Source organism: Dreissena polymorpha, chromosome 12 (genome assembly GCF_020536995.1).
Source record: "Dreissena polymorpha isolate Duluth1 chromosome 12, UMN_Dpol_1.0, whole genome shotgun sequence".
NCBI lineage: Eukaryota > Metazoa > Mollusca > Bivalvia > Myida > Dreissenidae > Dreissena > Dreissena polymorpha.
The window spans coordinates 49,235,912-49,262,109 of NC_068366.1; the positions used below are offsets into that span (position 1 = coordinate 49,235,912).

General features: G+C 34.8%; 1 protein-coding gene across 1 annotated transcript; it reads left to right on the forward strand.

The window, feature by feature from the left end:
• Positions 1 to 97: 97 nt before the first annotated feature.
• On the forward strand, positions 98 to 24,525 carry LOC127852582 (uncharacterized). Its single transcript, XM_052386533.1, has 3 exons — positions 98 to 205; positions 24,032 to 24,343; positions 24,485 to 24,525. Exons 1-3 carry the CDS (start codon positions 196 to 198, stop codon positions 24,523 to 24,525), a joined length of 363 nt encoding a protein of 120 aa, XP_052242493.1. The 5' UTR covers positions 98 to 195.
• The last annotated feature ends 1,673 nt before the right edge of the window (positions 24,526 to 26,198 follow it).

The window sequence follows — 26,198 nt, forward strand, 5'->3', positions numbered from 1 at the left end:
ACAGCTAAAAAAATGCTAGCTACGCCCCTGCTTTAGGGCGCTTAAACCCGTCTGTCCGACTCATGTAACACGAACATTTTGTTAACGACATTGCACCATTTTCAAAAAATGCATACGGTTACGTATAACTTTTCGATTAGGTTATTTTCGGAAAATGTGATTACTATCTAACGTTCAATTATACAATGTGGGGAGATGTTTAACGGTAATGTTAACTTTTTTGTTAGCAATGGTTATGTATACTGATATATTTCATTGGAGTTATTATTAAGTTATTGGATCTCCATGCACAATTTAGTACGATCGTGATTGTTGCTTACACTCATGCTCATAATTATATTAATTATGTTGACTGGGATTATAGTAGTGTTTTCGATGTCATAATTAAATGTTGGAAAGTTTTTAAGTAAACTAGTTGGTTTCCAACAAAACATCGCATCAATTTAAACATCCCAGTTACTATCAAAATGTAATTAAATACTAAGTATTTATCAAATTTACGAGCATGGTGGATCGATAAAAAATAATTTACTTAAAAAGATCTTTATAATTGACTGTTTAAATCAGTGGAATGTTGGTTAACTGAGTCTGAAAACAGAATGGACCAGATTTAATTAATATTACCATATACCTGATTTGAACCTCTATATATGTTACCTTATTACCTTGTTACGTATTAAATAAATTCTCATGATAAATGTTATTGTTTTTATTTAATTCCCACCAATTTCGACACTTTTTGTTTCCGCATGTTAGGTATTTGAATGCCCCTTTCTTCTTTACAAACCGATTAACTCGTTATGATCGGATACTGTCCAGACAAAGAAAACACGGTGTTATAAAGCCAGCTGGGGACCTATACTTGGGGCTCTGCATAAACCACATGTGGTCATTAAACACAATTTATGATACCTCTATGTCATTTCTTGTCATACTGAGCAGTCATTTAAGCCAAATTTTTAATGCCGAAATAATTGGACATACAGTTGCTTTATAAAACACGATGACACCTTAAATAAACATTTAATTAAATTAAATGCAATATTTTTCATTTGATTGTTTGCATCAGTCTTAAAATCGTGTAAGCTTTTGTATTCTGGTGTTTAATTGCCCCTTTGTTTTGCATAATCCGATTATCTCGTTTTGATCAAATATTGTCCAGACTTAACTAACAAAAAGGTGTCATAAACCACACTGGGTGGTCCAGACAGTGTCATTTAACACGATAGATGCCACCATGTCTCCTCTTTCTGGTAGTATTAAGCAGTCACTTGGATGAATAATTAACGCCGATATACTTAACAGTTGCTTAAATTAGATATGTGACATATGGTCAAATATAAAGTCATGTCCAATTTAGATTATCAGAAATTTACTCCGTAAAGATACTAGCCCGATTAATTTATTAAAGTATTTAATAATTATAAAATTTACGTAAAAAAAACAACAAGTAACGTATTTAGAGTGTATCAGTTAATTAAAAAGACGTCATTCCGTATTAAGATTTAATGTTACGACAATAAACGATCGACATCATAAAAAAGAAATTACGTTTGACAGCAACGGGGGTAAATAATGTTTGAAAAACAAATATTTATAAAGATATTTGTGTGTTAATTTTAATATTTGTCACTCGTACTCATTACAATGAACACAACTAAGGCTTTCAGTAAGTCATGTACCAGATGTCCCTACGTATTTTACAGCTTCACATTAGCATGATAAATTGACATAGTAGAAATATAATTATAATGTTCGAAGATGAATAAACCCTGAAAAGAACGACAATACTCATTACATCAACATCTTCAAGGATACTCCCATTATTACAGAATAAACGAATTTACCCGGTGTCTCAGTGAGAAAGTTATTCATGAATGTTGCTGTACTCGATCATCGGCTACTTGGTCGGGTCATTTTCCAACATCTAGCTTGCAATTTGTACGGACATTCATTAAGTCCAATTAGTTTTATTTTCTGATCATATCGGGCTTTCGAAGTGCAATCTTACCCTTCATAATAGTCAAAAGACATTTTAAGCACCAATTACAGGACATTTAATTACCCAAAGACCTATAATACACTATTATGCAATATGTCTTTGAATTACCTATCGACTTCCCAATAGGAATGCAATTGACGAAATATTAGCAGAGGTGCTCAAACAGCGTAGTAAATCGACCGTATCTAGGGAATTGTTTTCGCCGTCGCTAAGGGACTGCCCCTTTTGTGACGTCATCGCGATAAGGTCAATCAAATAGCAACGCCAGACAAACCACTAAAACAGGTTTGTTCGAAGAACGCGCGTATAAATATTTAAAATATATACGGATACTTCGCGTGTGGCCGGTTGACTCATATGTTTTAATTTCACTTCCATTCTTCTTTTGGTTTTCTGTTTTGTATCTATACGTTTATGACCAGCAATATGTAATAATGTAAAATAAGCCGCGAAAACTCCGCGTATCATCCCGTACTGCGTTTGCTGCAGCTAAGAACTGCACAGAAAAAGACATTCGCTATCTTTGATCTCATTCATTGAAGTCTTTACCTTTCATTAACTGCAACCACAATCAACGCCGTATATCTTTTTTAAAAATATTTCTTGTTAAATCGTAACGCAAGTTAACCTGTCACTACACGTACGTTGGTGGAAAGTAACCCTCCGGATGTTGCAAAGTGTAAATTGGAAAAAAAATCACGAAGTTGTCGACGATATATTATTTAATTTCTTTTATTAAATGGTATGTCAGTTGATACTGAGGTTATACTGATCGTAATTATTGCTATTTAAACTTGTAGTAAAAACTTATTTTGAGTTTGTTAACATCGAAATTGTTTGCTGATTTGATATATAAAAATTTATTTCAAGTTCAACTTTCGATTTCGTTCATTTTATAGATTTATCAATAAGTTTTATTACGACAAATTAGATTAAATCATTCTTTCCACCATCATTTGTGTTTTAATGGTTTTTGTCTCATTAATAATTTCTCAACATCACACGCAAAATCGAGTAAATTCTGTATTTAAATTTATTCATTTATTGTTTGTCTGACGGGAAAATGAAAGTAGGCAACATTGAAGGTTACAATCTACTATAATCCGCTGGCACTGAGCCCCGGGAGGGGGGGGGGGGGGGGGGGTTAACTTCCTATATACGGTATATAGGGGTGTGCCAAAAATATGGGGTGTGTCTTTCTACTAAAATTATAGAAATGGGTATGGTTTTGAGCAAGTATAGATATGGGTATTGCAATCAAAAATTTGCTTGTATATAAATGCATATAGATTTGAAAGTATCAGTATCAAAATGGGTATGATAAATTTCCTTCTTGTATATAAATGGGTATCAGAGAGTAAATTTTGCCAAGCTGTAAACAGTATCTGCAATCACATAAGTTAACCTGTAAATATGTGTAACTTGGAACATTACTCAGCGTTCTAGATAAGCTGCGTATCAGCGTAATATACGCATTGGAAATATCAAGATACGCTCAATTTATCATTTCCATGCGTATATTTAAGCAAACCAATCTGGACTTACGCAAATGATGTAAATTCTCAGCGTACAACGTTAACGAAAAATATAAACAGCTGATTGTCTTTCGTCGAAATATGAGACTGGTTATCGTAAAAATTAGAGCTATTAAAATTTGTGCGCAGGATTGTAGAAATAGTTAGCCAGTCGGTATATATACTCTGTATCATCTAGATGCATGGTAAATTTAGTCTTGCTTTATTTAACAGACAGTCAAGCGCTTATGTGTTTATTTACATGAAGATAGGGCTGCAACAATATACCGGTATATCGGTATATATCGCAATACGCAATCCGCATATTGTATTGCGATATGATTTTCATCATACCGGTACGAAAATTTTACAAAAATTCATTCACATTTCGTCCAGAAAAGCTATCCGAAATAATGATAAAAAGGTAAACAAAACAAAGCAGTGTAAATAATTTTTTACGTAAAAAAAGCATTCTAAAGTGTATTATACGGAGTAGCGTTGTTACATGGGAGCATTCATTCGATGCTTTTGAACAGATTATCGTTGAATTAATTGCGCACAGCTGTAAATGTTTCGTTCGATTCTGATTTGAGCATTATTTGTAATCCGAATTTCGGAAACACGCTTCCAAATTTGAATGCTAACGCGACAATAAAAAATTATAGCGTCAAATAAAAAGTGCTTTATCCTTTGTCTCAATAAAAAGCGCCGCGAAAATTATACAGACATGTAGAACGTCGCATGGAAAGTATGGGTGTATTTTGTGTTGTATAAAAACGGGAACATCACGTCAGCTGAATTACGCGTGTTCAGTGGGAAAAACGCCCCGGTTGGACGTTATTTCATCACATCTTTAAATAGTAACAATTGCAAAAATGTATTTGATACTTAAGAAAATTTGCAAATGTTTGTGGTTCTTATTATTCTTGAGCACATTTATAGTAAATATTTACCAGAATTTGCTTTAAAATTGGATTTTTTGGGATTATTGGGTAATTGGCAAGTTATAATTTTGGTACAAGTTAGCAATATATTGCGATATATTGCAATACGGGTTTTTGAACTGACAATATATTGCAATACGGTTTTTGGCGTATTGTTGCAGCACTACATGAAGAGGTCAGCATGGCTTCTTCGAAGCCAAAACAAATTACTTCCCAAAGTAAAATTGATTCTTTTTATACAGCAAAAGTGGGGGAATTTTCGCGGTGTTTCCCTTTTTGGGGGATTTTTTTACTTACTCTCTCATTATTTCATTTGTACATGTTTGCACTATATTCATTGCATTTTTCATAATTTAGTATGTTTGAAAAGATTAAATTGAAATAGAATTGAGATATAATAATCATGAGACACATCTTTCTATTAAAAAAAAAAAAAAAAAATTTTTTTTTTTTAGGGGGAATTTTTCCCCCCAAAAGGGGAAAAAAATATACTTTTTAGGTGGGGGACTGCCGCCGAAATTCGGCGGCAGATTTGATAGATTGAGGGCCCTGACGCTGATTACTGTCTCTCTAGGGAGAGGGAGTAGAAACCAGACATTTTTGAAAAACACCTGGGTATTGAAATCATAATTAGTCTTGTTTATCAAAATTCTTGTATTGAAATGGGTCCACTGTCTCATTGGTATCGTATACAAATTTGCTATAACTTTTGCAATATTGAAGAAAGCAACTTCATATTTGGCATGCATGTGTATCTCATGAAGCTGCACATTTTGAGTGGTGGAAGGTCAAGGTCATCCTTCAAGGTAAAAGGTCAAATATATGGGTCAAAATTGCTCATTTATGTACACTTTTGCAATATTGATGATAGCAACTTGATATTTGGCATGCATGTGTATCTCATGGAGCTGCACATTTTGAGTGGTGAAAGGTCAAGGTCATCCTTCAAGGCCAAAGGTCAAATATATGGGGACATAGTGTTTCACAAACACATCTTTTTTTTTTTGCCACTTGTAAAATATATGTCATTTTGTAACAATTCTTAAATCATCGTCTTCAATCCTATACAATGCATTTATTATCATACATGCCATACGTCCCGATCTCGGCGGGACAGTCCCGCTTTTGAGCCCTTTGTCCCGCCGTCCCGATATGAGACGATTTGTCCCGACATTCGTAAAAAACGATGTAAGGTCTATAGGTTCCCAATAAAATTCGCTATTCAAGCTCTGTTTCGCTAACACTTACCCCCGATAATCCCTTAATTGCCCCCAATTAACAATCCGATTCTACTTATCGTGTGTACCAGTGTTGTTTATGACACCTTATCAACGATTTATCGGCTAATTATTGATTTCATCAGGCATTCACGCCATGGTGGTCTTCAAGATAGTGGTCGCTTATTGCTATGGATAGTTGTATTATAATGAAATAAATGTTGAAAATGTGTTTATTTTTGTATTTGTTTGAAACGGTTTACAAAACAATTGTTTTGTAAAATTAACTCTACGTCATTAATGAGTCTTTTACATTCAATGTTTAGTTCATAAATAGCGGGATAATCCGAATGTGCAATATACCAAAATCGCAAAAAACAGTCCAATAAGTGATACCCATCCTGTCTAGTGTAATTGGGTGTAATTGTTATAAAAAAAACGAGGTGCTATGCATGACAGTTTGACCCTACTCCAATTAAGCTAAAAACAACGAGGTGCTATGCATAACAGTTTGACCCTACTCCAATTAAGCCGCGACAATTGACAAGTAACAAACTGCGCATGGATACATGCTTAAAAAAACATCGCAACAAACAGTAAAAGTGGTACCCATCTTGTCTTGTGTTATTGTAATAAAAACAACGTGTTGGTATTCATGACAGTTTGACACTACCCCAATACAGCGCCTGGCAATTCACAATTCAGTTTAATCTGTGTATATAAGAAGAAAACAAAATATGATTATTAACATTAGAGAAAAATAATTCGTGTAAAGCATCCATAGACCTCTTTTTTTATGAAAAAGAAAAAAATCCATAGACTTCTTTTGTCCTTTTGTTGGTGTAAAAACGGTTGAACCGTTGTTGAGAGTTAAAATGAACACAAAGACGGTTTGCTTCCACCAAAAACCTACCTCGGAAATGTGTACGGCCGCGCATTCCGTGTGTAACTGGTGTAACTGTTCGGTAGATAGTTTACTGTAACCCGTACTTTCAGTGTACTGGATAGCCTCCCCTGCGTTATTGTTTGCCATTGAAATTAATATAATGAGTATTGTTGTCGTAATGTTCTAGATTTTGTACTCTAAAAAGATGAATATTATCCTCGTTGTTTGCTATTGTATTATTTTATAAAACTGCTATTGTTATGTTTTAGATTCCATGCTTTATATCAGATGTTTTATGTCTTGAATAAAAGTATCAAGAGTATTTGTTAGTACTATACTGACTTCAGTAAAGGTGAAATGATAGATCGTTTTAGGTGTCCCGCTTTTTGGTCAAATGTCCCGACAATTTTTTATGTAATGTCCCGCTTTGGACCTAAAAAAGTTTGGCATGTATGTTTATTATTTGTTTAATTATTAACAACAAAAACAAATATTACACCAGTCCTTACTTAAATATCCAGTATTAATCTGTGTTCATGATACAATAAACATACACTGTAACTCCAAATTGGGATTTCAGTAGATTTTGAAAACCAGGAGTCAAAATGACTCAAGTTCTCAAAATAATGAGGGGTCAAAATAAAAATGATAATGCTCAAAATTCTGAAGTAACTTGAATTGTTCCTAAATTCATGTTTAAGGTTTTGTAATAGCTTATTTATCATAATAATGAATAAAACATGTTCACAAAAGCTTTATTATTTCCATAAATGATCATTTCTGGTCCTTTTTTCAAGTTGGATTGTGGAAAACAAATGTGTCTCCAAATGATAGCTAATTTTTAGCAGGAGTCAAAAATGAGAAAAATGCAACTTGCCAGGCCTTTTCCGCCCTATGCCACGGGTCCCATTCCCAATGCAAATCTGGTTGTTTTTTTCCCAATTGAAAAAAAAACAAATTCCAAAAAAAAAAAAAAATTTTTTTTTTAACCTTTAAATATATTAGTTAACCTGATCCAGTGTAGAAAATAGAAAATATTGCATAATTAAATTATCTGTTGCCTTGAATTTGTTTTAAAAACAGTAAAATATGTTAAATTGATTATTTAAGACTTTCCTTATTTTCCCCAAAATCCGGCGTTTCGCGCGATTTTTTTCTCCTCAAAAAAGGCCAGGCCCTTTCCCCAAAATCAGATAAAAAAACCTGCACTTATCACACATGTTCATAATATATTGTAAAATTTTAATTATATGTTATCAAAATAGTCATTATTTACCAGTAAAAGGCTTCTTTGAAATATAAGAAACAGTATTTACATGCGATTATTTTTCCCAATTGAGCTAGTTTTGCGATTAATTGTTATCCCAAAATGAGGTTTTTCACGACGCAAAATTCCCAAAATTCCAGTGTGGCATTTTCCCAAAATGGAGCGGAAAAGGCCTGCTTGCTTGCATCAAAATGCAGGATTCTGCTTAAATTGAAATCACTGGTCACTTCAATATAAGCTACAAACCTACGTTATTAGAATGGACCGTGTTATAAATATGTTCAATTCTTATATATTGCCATGTTCAGTCTTTCCGAAACGTTGTCGGACATGTCTGGTAAAATGCTCGCCGGTCCAACAGATTTTCTGTCTTTGCCGAACAGAATGTCTGGTAAATATTTGATCCGCATAGAGGTTAATATTTCACCCAATTACACGTTAAAAACAGTTGACATATACTCCTAACCAAACATTTTTGCTTTGACAAAAAATATTGGAAAAACATTGATCTTAAAATAGCGCAGCGAACTTATGAATATTCATACAGTTGTGTACTCTCATAGCCTCGCAAGATCATTATGCTTGTAGTGAGGCAATGAATTGCGCGTTCATTGGTCCGATAAGAAAATCAGCATATCTGGTTCTTACATTTGTTATTTTTGGTCGCCAAAGCGGGAAAACGGAGGCCCCACCTTGTTTTGACCTCTTTTCAAGGACTCTTTGCAAATGTAACAACAGTGGATATAGTCTATAGGTTATAGGAAAAAGATGTTCAACTTTGTGAAGAAAGCATGAAACTTTGTATGCAACCATTTTAAGGTATGCTGAATTCAGTAAGATGTAAGGACACGCGATTGGAAAACTCTATATGCCCTAAAATAAGGTTCCAAAAGGGGGCCCATTTTTCATTTTTTATTTTTGAGCAACAGGATAGGAAACAAAAACAATACATATTTTTTTCATTAAATATTGTTTCTTTATCTAAAAATGTATCAATATTTAATATATCAAACATTTTTATACTAAGAACACAGTAAAATTACAAATATGAGGCCCCAAAAGGGGAAAAATCTCAAAATAATGGTTTCAAAACATTTAATGCTTAAAAATGACCACTTATTGATCTTACATATAATATATAACTAAATTGATCTTAATAAATGTCCTACAACTTTTTAAATCCAAAACTAAACAATTCCTGCCCCAAAAGTAATGAGGCCCCTAATGGGAACACTTAAGTAATACCTCTCCGGTAATGCAAATAATACAAATAATGTTGAATCACTGGACCAATAAAAAATCTTAAAATAATTTATCATTTTTGCATTATTTATATCTCATAACAAGTATTCCATATTTAATTATTAAGGTTAAAGCCATATATGAGGCCCTACATGGGAACTTACTAAGTATTGTTTAGTGTATATCAACTTCAATACTGAGTATCAGCTTCAATACTGAGTATGAGTAAAATGAGAACATGATTAAGCAAAACAGTACCATATTTATTTTTTTTCCTAACTATTCATAAACTTCAGTTCATATCAAATGCATGATATAAAATGTAATAATTATATTTCAATTACAAGCAAACTAACTAACAAATGAACTTGATCAAGTCTAAACAACTGCAGTGTTGAATATGTTATCTTAATTCGGTTTGGTTCTTGTAATATTTGTTAGAAGTAATTGTCTCCTAAACAATGATAATTCAATAGTTTGTTCATGTTTGGTTAATGCATAATTATACACAACTAAAATGATCAGTAGATTAAAACTCAGAATGAGGCCCAGTTCTTGGTTTTTTATGTATACCAGTATTATCTAAACATGTCATGAAATGTATTATAGATAATTCCATTAGTTCTATACGGCAGTAAATCGTAGTGATGTCATGTATTCATATCATATAAACCTATTTATAATAGAGTGCATACTTAAATGTATCTAATACTTTTGGTATATACTTGTATTATGCAAGTATCTTATTCTCTTACACAAAGACCTTCACAATGGCACAACTGTGTATACAGTTAATTTGCCTCTGATGCATTTCATTTACATCTACCAGAGCAGGTGTTTTTACAGTTGCATTTGATAAGCTCTCTACAACTCTTAGCAGCTCCCGGAAGGGAACTCCAAAATGGGACCCAAGTGTCATTGTTCTTGATCCATCCCCAGTCACTAAGATTAGGCAACTCAGGATTCGCAATCATGGCTTGACCCCAAACGTGACCTGCTTGATACACAGACCTATTAACATGCTGGACAAGTGCGCATCTGGTAGGTGGAATGTTTTCAATCTTTCTATTTCCTTGAGAAAAGAGATGCTTCCTAGCTTCATTTACAGATGCATGGGATGAGGTTTTGCTTTACAATAAGATAATGTATCGTTCCACAACTTTGAAATCCTCATCTGTCACTGAAATCAAGGGACTTTACAACCGTTTAAAAACTGGAAAAAGATGAGGGAGCGTAATGAAAAGCGTGAGTGCTGTCTTTGTGCCAATGCCTGCAAATGCAGAGACAGTATCGCATCTTGACAATGCATGAAGAAATAAAAGAAATAAAAGGCCAAACGAAACATCTTTGCCAAGACGAGTGGCTATCAAATGAGCTTGTATGTACCTGAAATGTTTGTTGTGTCCAAATGCTAGCCACAGTTCACAATTTTCAAACTGACTGATGGTGCAAATCGTTAGCACTAAGACATTTGTGTCAGTTGCATGAAGTATTACTCGCTTGTAGCTTTGTTTATACGCATCCACAGCATGCAAAATCATACGAGAATCAGCTTCCTCATGGTTGCAAGGCTGTATATTGCTGATATCTGGTTCCACTTGCTCAGTGCTGGTGTTAGCAACTAAAACATTCTCTCTAAAAGTGGTCAGAACCACCTTCCCTGGTGGTGTTTTCAAAAGACTAATTTGTGTTGCCAGAAACTCGTAAAGTGTTGTTTTGTTTTCATCAACCCTTAAGAATGATTTCCAGTTAGCAGGAATTTGAGTCGATCCGTTTACTCTGATTTTATCGCCTGTCCCGCGACTGTGTCCAGTATGTACTTTGAGGCTGTTGGGGTTGTACGTATCCCATACTACATCGACCCGCTTAGATACATAAGGTAATACAAGCTTCAATGCATAATCACTGAACGTTAGAACATAAGGTAATACAAGCTTCAATGCATAATCACTGAACGTTAGAACTCTCTTGTCTGACCTGTTGGGATCCAGGGACTGAAAAATGGCAGCACCATCTTGTATGCTAACCTCTACAAGAGGACTCATCTCTGTCGATTCTTCTTCTTTTTCTAGACACTTCAGTAGGTCTGCTTTAATACCTAGTCTCATCTTGTTTTTTTCTGCTATAGATGGGGGCCATGCATGGTTTTTGTGTTCAAAAAAGGTGTCTAAATCACCGTCTCTCACCTGACATGAAATATACATTCTAGAAAATAATTTAATGTCACTTTTGACACTCTTAACTTTTGATGCCTTTGCCTCTTTCTTTCTGGACCCAGTTCGAAAAAGGGGAAGTGAATTTTACTTTATTGTCTCGTAAAAACCTTTTATATTGTTGCTTAGACGTTCAAAAATCACAGATTCGTACTGAGCTTTTCCAATTGATTCTGCTGTCTTGACTGACATGATTACCTCAGGAGACATGACAACTTTTGTGTCAAGTGTATAAAGGTCTGATGTGTCTTCTTCAAAGGGATTTCCCATATCATCTATTGTTTCGACTAGCTGGCGTACCTGAGTCTGAAACTTTTTTTGTTTAGTTTGCTTCTCCTCATGGTGTTTCGTATCATCTGAATTGTCTGTATTATCACTCGCTTCCATAAGAATGCGCGATGTTTCTGGTGCAGACACCATCCATCTTCGAAGTGCATCTGGAGATTCGGTTAGACCAACGAATCGGCCGTCACCCTTTACAACAGCATTCTGCTGCTCATGAATTTGGTCGTGAGCAAGTGCTAAAAATCTGTGTTTAGTTTTATTTGTTACAAAGTGTCCTTTTGTGAACTCTTTGTTGATATCGATTCTTCTTTTTTTAAGTAAAATTAAATCTTGTGAACGGACAGTCAGCCAACGAGCATAATGAACATGGTCTATTGCAAACATCCATGGCACCATCTTACCCAGGCATTCTACATCCATCTCGTAATTAGCCTCCCTTTGAGATTTCATAAACTGTAAAAACAGTATTTCAAGCTCCATTGTTTTATTCCAGTACGCAAATTGAGGATGGATATTATCCATCATATCTGACCACTGCTGATAATCTAACTTTTCAGCACTATCTGTGACTCTTTGGGTATACTCTTTATAAGCTGTACACTTCAATATATAAAGAGCAGCTACCATCAATTGGTGGGCCCACTGACCACGTGAAGTACTAGCACCATTCTGTATGCTGTCAGCTCTACCAGCGGAAAGTCCTTTTTCGTACAATACGTCTACAAGATCTTTACGTCTGGTTTTATTGTGTACTGTAAGGCCCATATATAAGGGCAACATTGTCTCTCTATCTAAAGGATGCAGCGTACGAACATGTTTTCAATCTTTCTTCACACGTTTTACAGCATTTAAAACCAGGAGCTGTGTCATTGAAGAAGCAATATCTTTAAGGTTATATTCTGGTCCAGTCTCGTGACAAATTTCTGTCCCAGACAGTATCATTTCAACTAGCATATTTAAAGATTTGGGCAGATCTTGATACTGGGCATCAATCAAAGAGCCTTTGAATTCATACTTTTTGCTAAACAGGTCTTTTTGTACAATACTGGCAGCTCGTAATAAGGTGACAGCTTCATTGTCGTGATTTATACTACTTGCACAAAGTAAGGCATCACCAATGTCTTTCTTAAATGACAATACAACCTCATAGTTTTTTGGTATTGAATATATATCAACCACAGGAGACTAGGTCTAATTAATTCATTTAATTATATAATTTAAGTCCAGTTCAACACTCCACTACCAAATATCATGCTGGATACTCATGTGGATAATTGCTGAAAAGTTAATTGTTAAAAAAACTGTTGTTTTTTTTAACTTACTGATTAGTAACATAGTTATGTATATTATGTGAACATTTGTTATGTGATTTACAGAGGTGAAGTTGGTATTTGGTTTAAAAATTAATGTTTTTTTCCATGAAATTTCTTTGCTAGAAAAGTTTGGGTTACAATCATGACAATACTTAATATACATGTATATAGCAGCTTATCATTCTATTATTATAAATTGACAAGAATTCCATAAAATTTATGTGGCATACTTTTTATGCTATCTCAACTTGTTTATATGAACATTAATTGATGTACATTGAAAACGTAAGGAATATATAATTGTTTACTTCTGAATAATTTGATATCTTTATTATAATTGTATATAACATAATTATAATTATGTTCTGAGATCATTACATACTCTTCGCATATATATATATATATATATATATATACTTTCCATTACATAGTTTAATTAACATTAATTAATATGTTGTTTAATTCAATAATAAACTATGTACATGTTCTGTTATGTTCTTTATATTTTAATCCATCATTCAAATACAAGCACGATGCTCTTTATTAAAATGTGCTTTAGATAATTAATATTATCTCTTTGATACCTATTAGCCCGACAAAATATGGTTTAATATAATGATTTACCTATAGATTTGAAATAAAGGTTAATACTATATGAAAAGGGTATTAAATATATTTACTTCTAATGTTATACAAGTGTGTATATGTACTAAAGGTAATGTACTTATAATCTTCCCTTTCAAGTACGAATTTGGAGGATTATCATGTAATGCATCAATAAATACCCATACAATTTCAACAGATCATGCACCTCTCATTCATAATATTGCATTATTTTAACATTTAAATCATTTTCACACAATAATTGTGACATATATCAATTTCAGGAAAATCTCTATCTCAGAAAAGCCGTTTTTACCCCTCTTTTTGAAATTGGTTTAAAAGTATGTTCCCGGACAGATAGAGCGTGTCCTCACATCTGATTTTATTAAGGGTATATTAATAGGCTTCATACCGATTTTGGTGCTTTCTTCAGAAAGTTGAACATCTTTGGTATCTTATGTGCCATAACCTATTCACTAATATATTTCTTTTTCAAAATTAAATTCTTCTTTTCTCGCAATTGTTATTCTAATTGCATCTAGTGCAGATTAGTGTTTCTGGGGTAATAGGTTAAAACTATAGATTTTATTATGCCCCCCTTCGAAGAAGAGGGGGTATATTGCTTTGCTCATGTCGGTCGGTCTGTCGGTCGGTCCGTCCGCCAGGTGGTTGTCAGACGATAACTCAAGAACGCTTGTGCCTAGGATCATAAAACTTCATAGGTACATTGATCATGACTAGCAGATGACCCCTATTGATTTTGAGGTCACTAGGTCAAAGGTCAAGGTCACGGTGACCAGAAATAGTAAAATGGTTTTTGAATGATAACTCAAGAACTCATACGCCTAGGATCATGAAACTTCATAGGAACATTGATCATGACTTGCAGATGACCCCTATTGATTTTGAGGTGACTAGGTCAAAGGTCAAGGTCACGGTGACCCGAAATAGTAAAATGGTTTCCGGATGATAACTCAAGAACGTATACGCCTAGGATCATGAAACTTCATGGGTAGATTGATCATGACTCGCAGATGACCCCTATTGATTTTGAGGTCACTAGGTCAAAGGTCAAGGTCACGGTGACCCGAAATAGTAAAATGGTTTTCGGATGATAACTCAAGAACGCATACGCCTAGGATCATGAAACTTCATAGGTACATTGATCATGACTCGCAGATGACCCCTATTGATTTTGAGGTCACTAGGTCAAAGGTCAAGGTCACAGTGACTCGAAATAGTAAAATGGTTTTTTGAATGATAATTCAAGAATGCATACGCGGCCAACAGGGCACACTCTGAACAATATTACTGAAGCAACTGGTCTGTAATCCTAAATCTATAATTATCAGTCCAATGAAACATCATCCTTTTAGTAAAATACAGTGGATCAGTAAAATCAGAATATGAGATTTTTTGTATATTTTGTATATTAAATATTGTGTTAATGTTTAATTTTGTTGATTAATATAAATATAAGCAGGACAGGGGAGGTAATACACTACAGGGGAAACAAATGCAATAAGTTTAAATTTATTGTTACAGATTTGCCTCCCTTGTAATATATTTAAATTTTACCAAATGTAAGGCTAACTGCATTTTTGTAATGCATACTACTACTACTACTACTACTACTACTGCTACTACTACTACTACTACTACTACTACTACTACTTATACTACTGCTCTACTACTACTACTACTACTACTACTACTACTACTACTACTACTACTACTACTACTACTACTACTTCTACTACTACTACTACTACTACTACTACTACTACTACTACTATTTTTTCTGCTACCACCACCACCACCTACTACTACTCCTACTCTATTACTACTACTACTACTACGACTACTACTACTACTACTACTATTTCTTCTGCCACCACCACCACCACCACCACCACCACCACCACCACCACCACCACCACCACCACCACCACCACCATTCACAGTGACAAAAAACGTATTCACTCAATGGCTGCTACTACAACTTATAGCCCATATAGGGGGGCATGCATGTTTTACAAACAGCCCTTGTTATCTTTGCTGAAGCTATTGTCTCTATGTATATAAACTGGAAATAAATGTTCATACTGACAGTATCTGCAGGGCCCTCAATCCATTTTAGGGGAAGCGGGTCGCTACCCATAGCAGGGGGAATTTTTGCGGCGTTTCCCTTTTGGGGGGGGGGGATTTTTTACTTACTCTAATTATAACATTTGTACATGTTTGCACTATATTCAATGCTTTTTTTTCATAATTTAGTATGTTTGACAAGATTAAATTAAAATAGAATTGAGATATAATAATCATGAGACACATCTATCTATAAAAAAAAAATATAAAAAATTGTGTTTTTTTTTATAGGAATTTTTCCCCCAAAAAGGGGAAAAAAGTATATTTTTCAGGGGGGGGGGGGGGGGGGGGGAAATGCGGCCGAATTTCTACCAGACCGAATGCCCTGTAAAATGTGGGCAACTTTCGGAAAGACTGCATGTTGTGTTGTACATGTGTCATAGCATCATTTGCCGAAACACCTCATTACACCATGCCCATCATCATTAATCAGAAACAACTCACATTTGGCAGTTTGATGGGGAAAACCCCCCCCAAAAAAAAACTTAAATGTAAATGTTGTTATTTTAATGTATTAAACTGAATTAAATGGATATATTTTACCCTTGACCTGAAATGTATGTATTTACTGATAAGCCTCATTGCTGCTGAATTAATTACTGTAATAGAGGCTAAAATGGACTATTAACTTCAACAGGCTGCATTTCAATTATTATAAGACATTAGTAAATAAAACCTATAATTTAATTGTTTTTCTTTGATGGTAACTTACGATGGTACTTGTAAAATTTTGATTTTTGTTTTACCTGTACAAATGTAATAACTTAAAAAAATTGTGATTTAAACAGTAATGTTCAGTATCTTTTACTTCCTTGAAGTTGTAAATTTTAAGTAATTAAACATTTATTCAAATGCATATTTTTTTACATATATTTGTTTTTATTAAAAAAAAAAAAACATTAAGCCCAAGTCTCACTATTGCCGGTAGAGCCCCGGTCCATCACGGTTTGCTAACGCAGGTCGACCGGCGAGAACTGGGATGATGGGTAGCAATTTATTAACGCGGTCACATTATTTCACGGTGCCGCCCTGGTTGAAGCCAGTCAACAACCAGGCAGAGTCATGGTCAACCCCAGACTAGCTACGGTTTATCCTGGTGAAGCCCCGGCAGAGCCCCGGTTGTGGCCGGTAATGCCCAGGTTGAGCCCGGTGAAAGCCAGCAGCGTCCCGGCAGAGCCCCGGTGTAACAAGCCATTTTTTCTCCCCTGGCCACTTTTTCGCCGGGGGAAAAATTGGCCTAGGCCTATATTTTCCCGGTGAAAAAATGGCCTAGGCCAATTTTTCCCCGTGGAAAAACTGGCCAGGGGAAAAAATGGACCGCTACACCGGTATACTGTAACACAACCAGCACTCACCTGGACTTTACTGGCATCAGACCCCGGCAGAGCTACAGCAACGCCCTGGTTTAACCCCGGTCGTCGCCGGTAACAACAAAACTCTCCAAATTATTCAATTGTTTCGTGTTGCAATGCTTTATAATATTCATGTTTAAATCGTCAAAATATGCATAAAATGGATATTTAAGAGCATGGTAAATGTTCAGTATTACTGTTTCCTCACAAATATCATAACGACAACTAAAATGTGCGAATCTGAAACAAGTTTTTTTTAATTTTGTCAATTTACCAAAACATGAAAAGTCCCCTTTAAACACTAGTCTTATGTTCATAAAATGTATATACTAACAAAACATGTTGAATTATATAAAAAATAGTTAAAGATAACAAGTTTTAAAAAGGATTAAAACTTGGGACTCTGATTGAGAGCAAAATCTAATGCGCAACCACTGCTTTAGTCATTCATTAAACTTTATAACTAATGAACCTAATAATACAAATTCTTTATAATTTTTATCTTTTTAGACTCTTTATAATCCTTAAACAAAACAAAGTTAATTCCTTAATAATAATGAGTGATATTTTTAATGCATTTAAATGCAATGTATGCTTATATTTTTTAGACAATAACACACGGCAGAGCTGGGCCGGATGTCTATAATCGGCCCGCTGCCAACATAACGGCCCGAGGGCCATTATGCGGCTAGGGTCGATTTTTAACGTCCAGCCCAGCTCTGCCGTGTGTTATCGTTTATATCACATAATTTTACCATACTTGTTTGGTCCTTCACTAAAATTTAAATTGAACCAGCCTTCCATACTTTTATTAACCAGGTTTTCCGAAGGAAAAAACTGGTTATTAGATTGGCGAATGCGGGCGGGCTGGCTGGCGGGCTGGCTGGCTGGCGGGCTGGCGGGCGGGCGGAACAAGCTTGTCCGGGCCATAACTATGTCGTTCATTGTCAGATTTTAAAATCATTTGTTCACCATCATTGGACGGTGTGTCGCGCGAAATAATTACGTCAATATCTCCAAGGTCAAGGTCACACTTTGAGTTCAAAGGTCAAAAATGGCCATAAATGAGCTTGTCCTGCCCATAACTATGTCATTCATCGTGAGATTTTAAAATCATTTGGCACATTTGTTCACCATCATGGGACGGTGTGTCGCACGAAAGAATCACGTCAATATCTCCAATGTCAAGGTCGCCACGACTAAAAATAGATTTTTTTAAAAAACAAACTTACAAAGGGGGTTAATTTTGTTTGTTCATTTCAAAAGTTCAGTTTGAGTTTTCTCCCTTTATCAGATTTTTTTCAATATGAAAACCTGGTTTTGTGACAATTTTGTCCCTTGTTTTCATTCTATTGATTACGCAATTTATGACGTACCTCATGTGACGTCATTTCAATGATGAAACTACCTAGACTCTCTGGATTTTTTGACAACAATTCGGACGTGGAGGGTTTTTATTTAACGGTTAAATATTTTTTAAGCATCGAACGATTCCAAAAGGTATACAAAATTTCCGGGTTTTGTGTTTGTCATGCATAATTGGGAGCTTCGATAGAAATAAAATCATTATAAGCGCTTCAACTTTCTATTTCGTAAATAGTATTTTTGATGACAGTGTTAAGCATTTGATGCAATCATTTAAAAAAGTGTGATTTAAAATCAATGTAGATAAACGGATGGAATATAACAGAAAATGGAATTACAAATCTTTGGTATTGTATTATTATAAGAACCGGATTTAAGTTGTCATCGAGGTATGTGTGTCTTCTCTATAAATTTTGCTGTTTCACAGTGTTTGACAAATCTTGTTAAAACACAAATAGAGGAATCAATCTAATGTACAGATGAGTTTCAGTTTCAATCGATACAGTATTTGTATAATCCAAATTGTGTGCTACGTGTCATTATAATTATATTCAATTCTTTCGTTGAGTTGTGGCTTAATTTTATTGATCAGCTAAGACTGAATGTGGACGCCATTTTGTATAAGCCACACGATTCCATTCTTTTCTGATACAAATAACGGCCCGCTCGCGACGTGATTTTGTTTCTATTTATAATAACGATATGTGATATTTTAAATTAACACTAGCTATACTCATCACCCATTTTTTGGCATTTGTTAAGGCTTGCATGTAACAACTGCATATATATCACTGTTATTGTACAATTGAAACTTAATACATGTGCTTGGGGTAAAATATTGCATAAGATCACTGACCAAGTTCTATAACTCTGAGCTGCAATTTAGTAGAAATATGCCCCTTTTTGTTCTTAGAAATTTAGGTTAACTGTATCATGCAACATTTTTAATATTTTAAGATATATTACAGATTTTTAGTTGTTCGCTTGCCAACAACTAAGGTTAATACCAAGCATTTCAAGCCAGTTTTCTTAGCCATGATAAACCTGATAACTGCCGCATCTGGCGCATCCGCGCCGAGAAAGAGTTGTGCATTTGGGCAGTCTGGTCAGAGGCAATGCTGTTGGCTATAAAATCACTCAAGGTGTTATGGTCTCATTATGTATCTCCTGACCAGACTGAAAGATGCGCCGTCATTATATGTAAGGTCATTTAAGGCGAAAAGCTGGGTAAAACAGCTATGCTGAAAAAGTGCATTAGTGTTCTATACCCATGTTAAGGTCAGAGACTGGTTGACACCGTGTGAACTGCTAGGGTAACAAATAATGCATAAACAACAAAGTATGGGTTAAAAGGGCTGTCTTTATGACTACCTAATTCGTGAGTAAAAAGTATTGCTCGCAGATTTGTTTTTTATTTATTTTCATCAATTATCTTATTTTATATTTTGAATTGGCATATGCTGTAAAAATTCAAAAGTTGTGTACAGGGAATTTCCATCATGAAATTAAATTCTTAGTGTGATAGGTATTCGAAATTTGAAAAATATTCATTTAATATGATGGGGATTGCAAATTTTCTTAATATTTGGGTCTCATTATACCATTTTCATCATACTTTCTATGCTTTCAGAACGTCAAACATAGGACCATGTTGTTGTTATTTTGTCTATCTCTATAGTTATCTCTATATAATATAAATAGGATGATAAAAAGTGAACACACATCTAGGCCGTTGTTTTAAGACACACTCTTTATAAATTTGAATGGCTTGTGTTAATTTTCAAAACACTTTTCGAAGGGTGGGGATTTTGTGGTTATCTCCGCCGTCTGTCAGTCCGTCCTGACCACTATTAGCACTAGAACCTTGAAACCAGGGATCATATTTTTTTCGGTTTTGTCGGTCCTAGACCGATCGGTGTCATGAAAGACCGATTGAAAATCCCAAACAGTCGGTCCGATTCTGTTTGCTATTAAAATTCCCATGTCATGAAATCGATTACACAGTGCACATGCTAACACACCCTAATGACATTCTTATCTCGATTAGGTGTGATAACCATTCGCTGCAGTCTCTAAACCGGTCAGGACCGGTTTATTGCGCGTCAGACCAAGAATAAAAAACTTGTGAACAGCGGATTAAAGACGCATCCGAAAAGACGCGTCTGAATGCACGCGCTGTAACTTAACAAAATATGCCGATACATTTTCAACCAGCGTAATAATCCGGTAATATGATATGAATGAAAGTCGCGGATCTGATCGACAGAACAGCCGAAAGTTATTTTTATGTGCGGAACTTAACATAAAATAGTACACAAGAAAAATAATATACATTGAATAAATCTTTAGTAAAACCGTGTTAGAATCGAAATAATTCGTGTACTTTATACTTTGTTGTTGAATAACTCACGACCGGAAAATTAGATGCGTGGTTTCAAATGCTTCGCTCTCGTGATTAAATCCCTCCACATCTAAACTATCGGCCGTGGGTTATTTGACAACAAATTATTTATTAAATACTTGGTTGTTGTTGTCAGTAGCCAACCTACGCACAGACATTTGTTTGGTTCAGTGCATGTCTGTAAGCTATTATCGAGTCGACAACAATTAAAAACATCGGTATAGACTTACACAGATTAATAATATTGACAACGATGAACAAAATCTGATAAAACAGCACACGAAACAACAATGAAATACCAAATGATAAAACCAGTTGAGAAAACTCGTTCCGTTAAAAAAAAGCCTAAGGAAATTTTACTTGTACATGTATTATACCACCTTCATGAATGGCAAAATCAATGGTATATATTTTAACGTAATTTGTCATGATTTCCGATATACATTTTCGGATACTTTTCCCCATTTATATCCGGACCGATTGATGTTGCGGGAAAATATGATCCCTGCTTGAAACTTACATACATGGTAGCTATGAGCATAATTATGTGCTACAGTGCACTATTTGGAATTTTGATCTGACCCCTGGGTCAAAAGTTATGGGGGGGCAGGGCAGTTTTCCTTATATGGCTATAGTAAAACCCCTGGGTCAAACATGCGGCGTGGGGATATGCGTCGGCCGCGGCCGCGTCATTTCTAGTTTTAAACTTGGGTTTAATTTTGAAAAATGAGTTGTGTCTAAGATTATGCAATAGGGAACAACTTCAGTGCCTTCAGCGCTTTGATTTAACAAAACTCCACAGATATGTTATTAGGGTAGTTATAAATAGTTTCTGAGCAAGACTTATAACTGTGACCAGCCTTTGTGAAGATTTTTCCCCCTTTTTTACCAAGAAAGTTAGGTGAAGTTTTCAGGGCAAGAAGATACAAGGGATAGAATTTGTGTCTAACAAGTACCTATCTTTGTAGCGACTACAAATATTTAATAATAAATTAAAAATCATCTTAAGTGTTCAAATCTCAAAACTCTTCACTGCAATTTATCAGAAAAATGCCCCTTTTTGTTGTTGTAAAAATCCTGTCAAGTTTGCAGGCGACAGCTCCTTTCTGTATTTGCATTGACCAACTTCAAAAAAGCGTTAGATTTAGCAAATTTGCATGATGACTAGTTGGCATTGCGTATGGGGCCAGTTTGGCATTTTAAAGTAACTGTGCAATACAATTAAATGAAATTGTAAAACATGGATATGTTTTTTGTTGTTATTTATAAAGTTTCCAATTAAAGTTTTCATATACCTTTTTAATTTTGTTATTTAGATATTCAAGTTCAAGTATGTCTTTGTAATTAAACCAGCTAACTGACTATATAAGTACATCAACATTATACATTCATCAAAGTGGAAGATTAGTCAAGCACGCTGTCTTGGGGAAGCTTTTTTAGCTCATCTATTTAAAAAAAAAAGAAGAGCTATTGTAATCACCTTGGCATCAGCGTCAGCGTCCGGTTAAGTTTTGTGTTTAGGTCAACTTTTCTCATAAAGTATCAAAGCTATTGCATTCAAACTTGGTACACTTACTTACTATCATGAGGGGACTGGGCAGGCAAAGTAAGTTAACTCTGGCTGGCATTTTGACAGAATTATGTGCCCTTTTTATACTAAGAAAATTGACAATTTGGTTTAAGTTTTGTGTTTAGGTCCACTTTGAGTTTTGTGTTTAGGTCCACTTTATTCCTAAAGTATGAAAGCTATTGCTTTCATACTTGCAACACTTACTAACTATCATAAGGGGACTGTGCATTCAAAGTTATGTAACTCTGACTGGCATTTTGACAGAATTATACTTAGAAAATTGATTTTTTTTTTAAGTTTTGTGTTTTGGTCCACTTTACTCCTAAAGTATCATTGCTATTGCTTTCAGACTTGGAACACTCACTAACTATCATAAGGGGACTGTACAGGACAAGTTGCATAACTCTGATTGGCATTTTGACAGAATTATGGCCCTTTTTTGACTTAGTAGCTTTTAATATTTGGTTAAATTTTGTGTTTAGATCCACTTTACTTCTAAAGTATCAAGGCTATTGCTTTCAAACTTCAAATACTTTCATACTATCATGAGGGTACTGTACCTGGCAAGTTGAATTTGACCTTGACCTTTGAATGACCTTGACTCAGTCTCTCAAGGTCAAATTATTAAATTTTGATAAAATTTAAAATTGCCATAACTTCTTTATTTATGATCAGATTTGATTGATACTCAGACAAAACAACACTTACCTGACATACCACAAAAACTCCACCCAAACCATGCCCTACGCCCCACCCCAGAATCCCCCCCCCCCCCCCAAAAAAAAAAGAATATTTTGTTTTCCTTTTTATTTTATTTTTGAAAGATCATCTAATAAATGACCAAACCCTCACACTATAACCCCCCTCTCCCCCCCCCACTGCCCCCCCCCCACAATTTTTTTTTTTAAACATGGTTTACAAAACACAAATATTTATTTTTATTATTTCATTTTTGAAAGACCGTCCAAAGAATCCCCCCCCCATAATTTTTGTGTGTGCATTTTTTTTCTTATTTTTTGGAAGATAATGTAATAAATGACCCCCCCTCCCCACCCTCCCCCACACACACACACTATCCACCCCTCTCCACTCCACCCCTCCCTCCTTTTTGATTGAAGTATTGAGTTAGGTCCATTCACCTTTTAAAAGAAAAATAGATGAGCGGTCTGCACCTGCTAGGTGTTGCGCTTGTTTTACATTATTATTTTGCCAATCTGTGAACAAATTTTGTTCAATATCGTTACCAACAATTGCAAAACAAAGAAGACACTAAACACAACCACACGCAATTAAATGCAATAAAAAACAATCATAACTTCAATTTCATGTTTGTTTAAAACTATCGATGTGGAACTTTCTTCTGGTTTATAGACAAGTTTTTTGCTACAATCTACTTGTCCATTGCAACTTTAATTTCGCCAAACAACATACGTACTTAATAAATGTTTGTTTTTCAAGTACAATTTTTGAGAGCACATAGTTGCCAACTTATTTGTTGTACTTTTTTAAGCAGTTCTTAAACTCTGATGTTAAATAATTATATACCACTAAAGAGTGGAATATAAATTACAAAATATCTTAGGTGATAACATATGTTGTGCAAACTTGCATGCGGCATCTGATAACACTGTATGCAGTGAGTTATTTACCACAAATAGAACGACAGTTGTAATTGATATGTTATACATGTTTGTTAATGTATATTACAGATAACAATGTGAGCCTTCAAAACCAGGTAGAAAATATGAAGTGCCCTAAATGTGGGATAGAAGGGGACGGGAAGTTCTGCCAGGAATGTGGGACAAAACTTGTTGTAAAAGCAAAGGTGGTACTGTGCCCTGGAAAAGATGATGACGGTATTCCATGCAATGCTGAAATATCATCTGATCAGAAATTTTGTAAAAACTGTGGACATCCAGTTGATAAAGCTTGGTTTTGGACTGGGAAATGTGGAAAATGTGGAGCAGCATGTCCAGAGAGGCAGAATCTTTGTGCCTCATGTATAACGGCACAAATATCAGGTAATGATCACTTTCTACTTGCAGTTATTGTAATAAGTTCATATATAAGTAATATTCTTTAGTCAGTCAATAATATATATACTAGTTCTGTATTTGGTGAGTGTAATAATTAATAATATTCAATATGTCAATCCTGTTCAGAACTGTACAAGCCAAATTATTCCTCTAATAACAGCAGGTAGAAGGGGCTGTTAATTTAAGTCACTGTTTTGTTGTTCCATGTGGACAAGCCCATATCTGTAGGTTTGTCAAAACAATTGTTAAGTATTAAGTTCCCCTTGCATTGAAATAACTTGGCACAACTGTTCACCTATAGATAGCTTGTCATGAGCAACAACCATGTGGCTACCTTCAAGGTCAACATCGAACTTTTAAGGCCACATGTCAAAGAAATGATACATAATTTAATTATAAAAAGAGCTCGTCTGCTCTTTTAGTGACACATGGTTTTGAGCTAACTCTTAAATATCAGTCTATGCTTGTGTCCAGAAACTTTTTTCCTGTAACAATTTTCTCTTTAAGATTAAAACAAAACTTCACATGAAGGATCACCAGTTGACTCTCTTTCATATAGGCAATGCCCATTATTTTAGGTCACAGAAGTTACAAATAGATTTTAAAAATGAAAACTTAATTTTTTAGCTCAACTGTTTTGGGAGAAAGCCCGAGGTATTGTCATAGCCAGCTCGTCGTCCGCCGTGCTAAAACCTTGACATTTTGCTCTAAAATCGAAGTGCTTCCCCCTACAACTTTGAAACTTCATATGTAGATGCACCTTGATGAGTTCTACACGCCACATCCATTTTTGGGTCACTAGGTTAAAGGTCAAGGTCACTGTGACCTAAAAAGAATAAATTCTGACAAGCTTTCATTTATTCAAAACTGTACCCGCAGCCGAGCATTGGCACCCGTTATGCGGTGCTCTTGTCTTATTCTCTGAAACCACAAAGGTCAGGGGTTTAATATTTGATATATTACATTGTCTATTGGTCCTCTACTAAGTTTGTTCAAGTCATACACCTGGGGTCAAAACTGGCCACACCCATGGATCACATTATTTATATAGACCAACATAAAAAATAACTTTAAAAATCTAATCTTATTCTCTTACCACCGCAATTGCTAAAGGTTTGATATTTGGTGTGCAACATTGTATGGTGGTCGTCTAAGAAGTTTTTACTTATCATGTCTCGCAGGTCAAAATTGGCTCCATCTGAGGTGTTACTTTGTTATTTAATGTAATGGTATATATTGAAAACTTTAATTTGTTCTATTAAATATTGCCTAATTAAAATATTATTAGTTCTACATTTCTCAGTTAGTGACCTTGGGCTTTAAGGCGCTCTTTTTTAAATAATTTTTTTTTTTTTTTGAACAAAATGAGACGGTGTGTAACGGATAAAAAACACGTGACTGCCTTCAAGGTCAAGGTCATGCTAAGAGGTCAAATGTTAAACTAAAGCATACTAAAATGGCTTGTCTGCTGAATAGCTTTAACATGCATTTAATGATTTTGAAATAGCATGGCACATATGTTGAACCATACACATTACCACCTTAAAATACCATCTAAAAGTACTTTATGCAGTGATTTTTTTTGCTTTTTTTTCTTACAGCCTGTGCCTTTTGGATTGGGAAAATTAGCGCGATAAACCATGAAATTGGGAAAAATAGCGCGATAAACCATGAAATTGGGAAACATTATAAATATGATTATAAGACCAGAATTAAAATTATTAAAGTATGTTTGACAGCATTTTTATATTATAAAGTACTAATTTAATGTGTTCTTACAATGAAGACAATGTTAAGTTAATATCCTTCCAAATTCATATTGAACTTGCAATAATCTATA

What these genes read in the sequence shown, in the direction of transcription:
- LOC127852582 (XM_052386533.1), top strand. An exon ending in TATAACGGCACAAATATCAG is followed by an intron (nt 24,344 to 24,484) that starts GTAATGATCACT and finishes AATCCTGTTCAG; the next exon opens with AACTGTACAAGCCAAATTAT.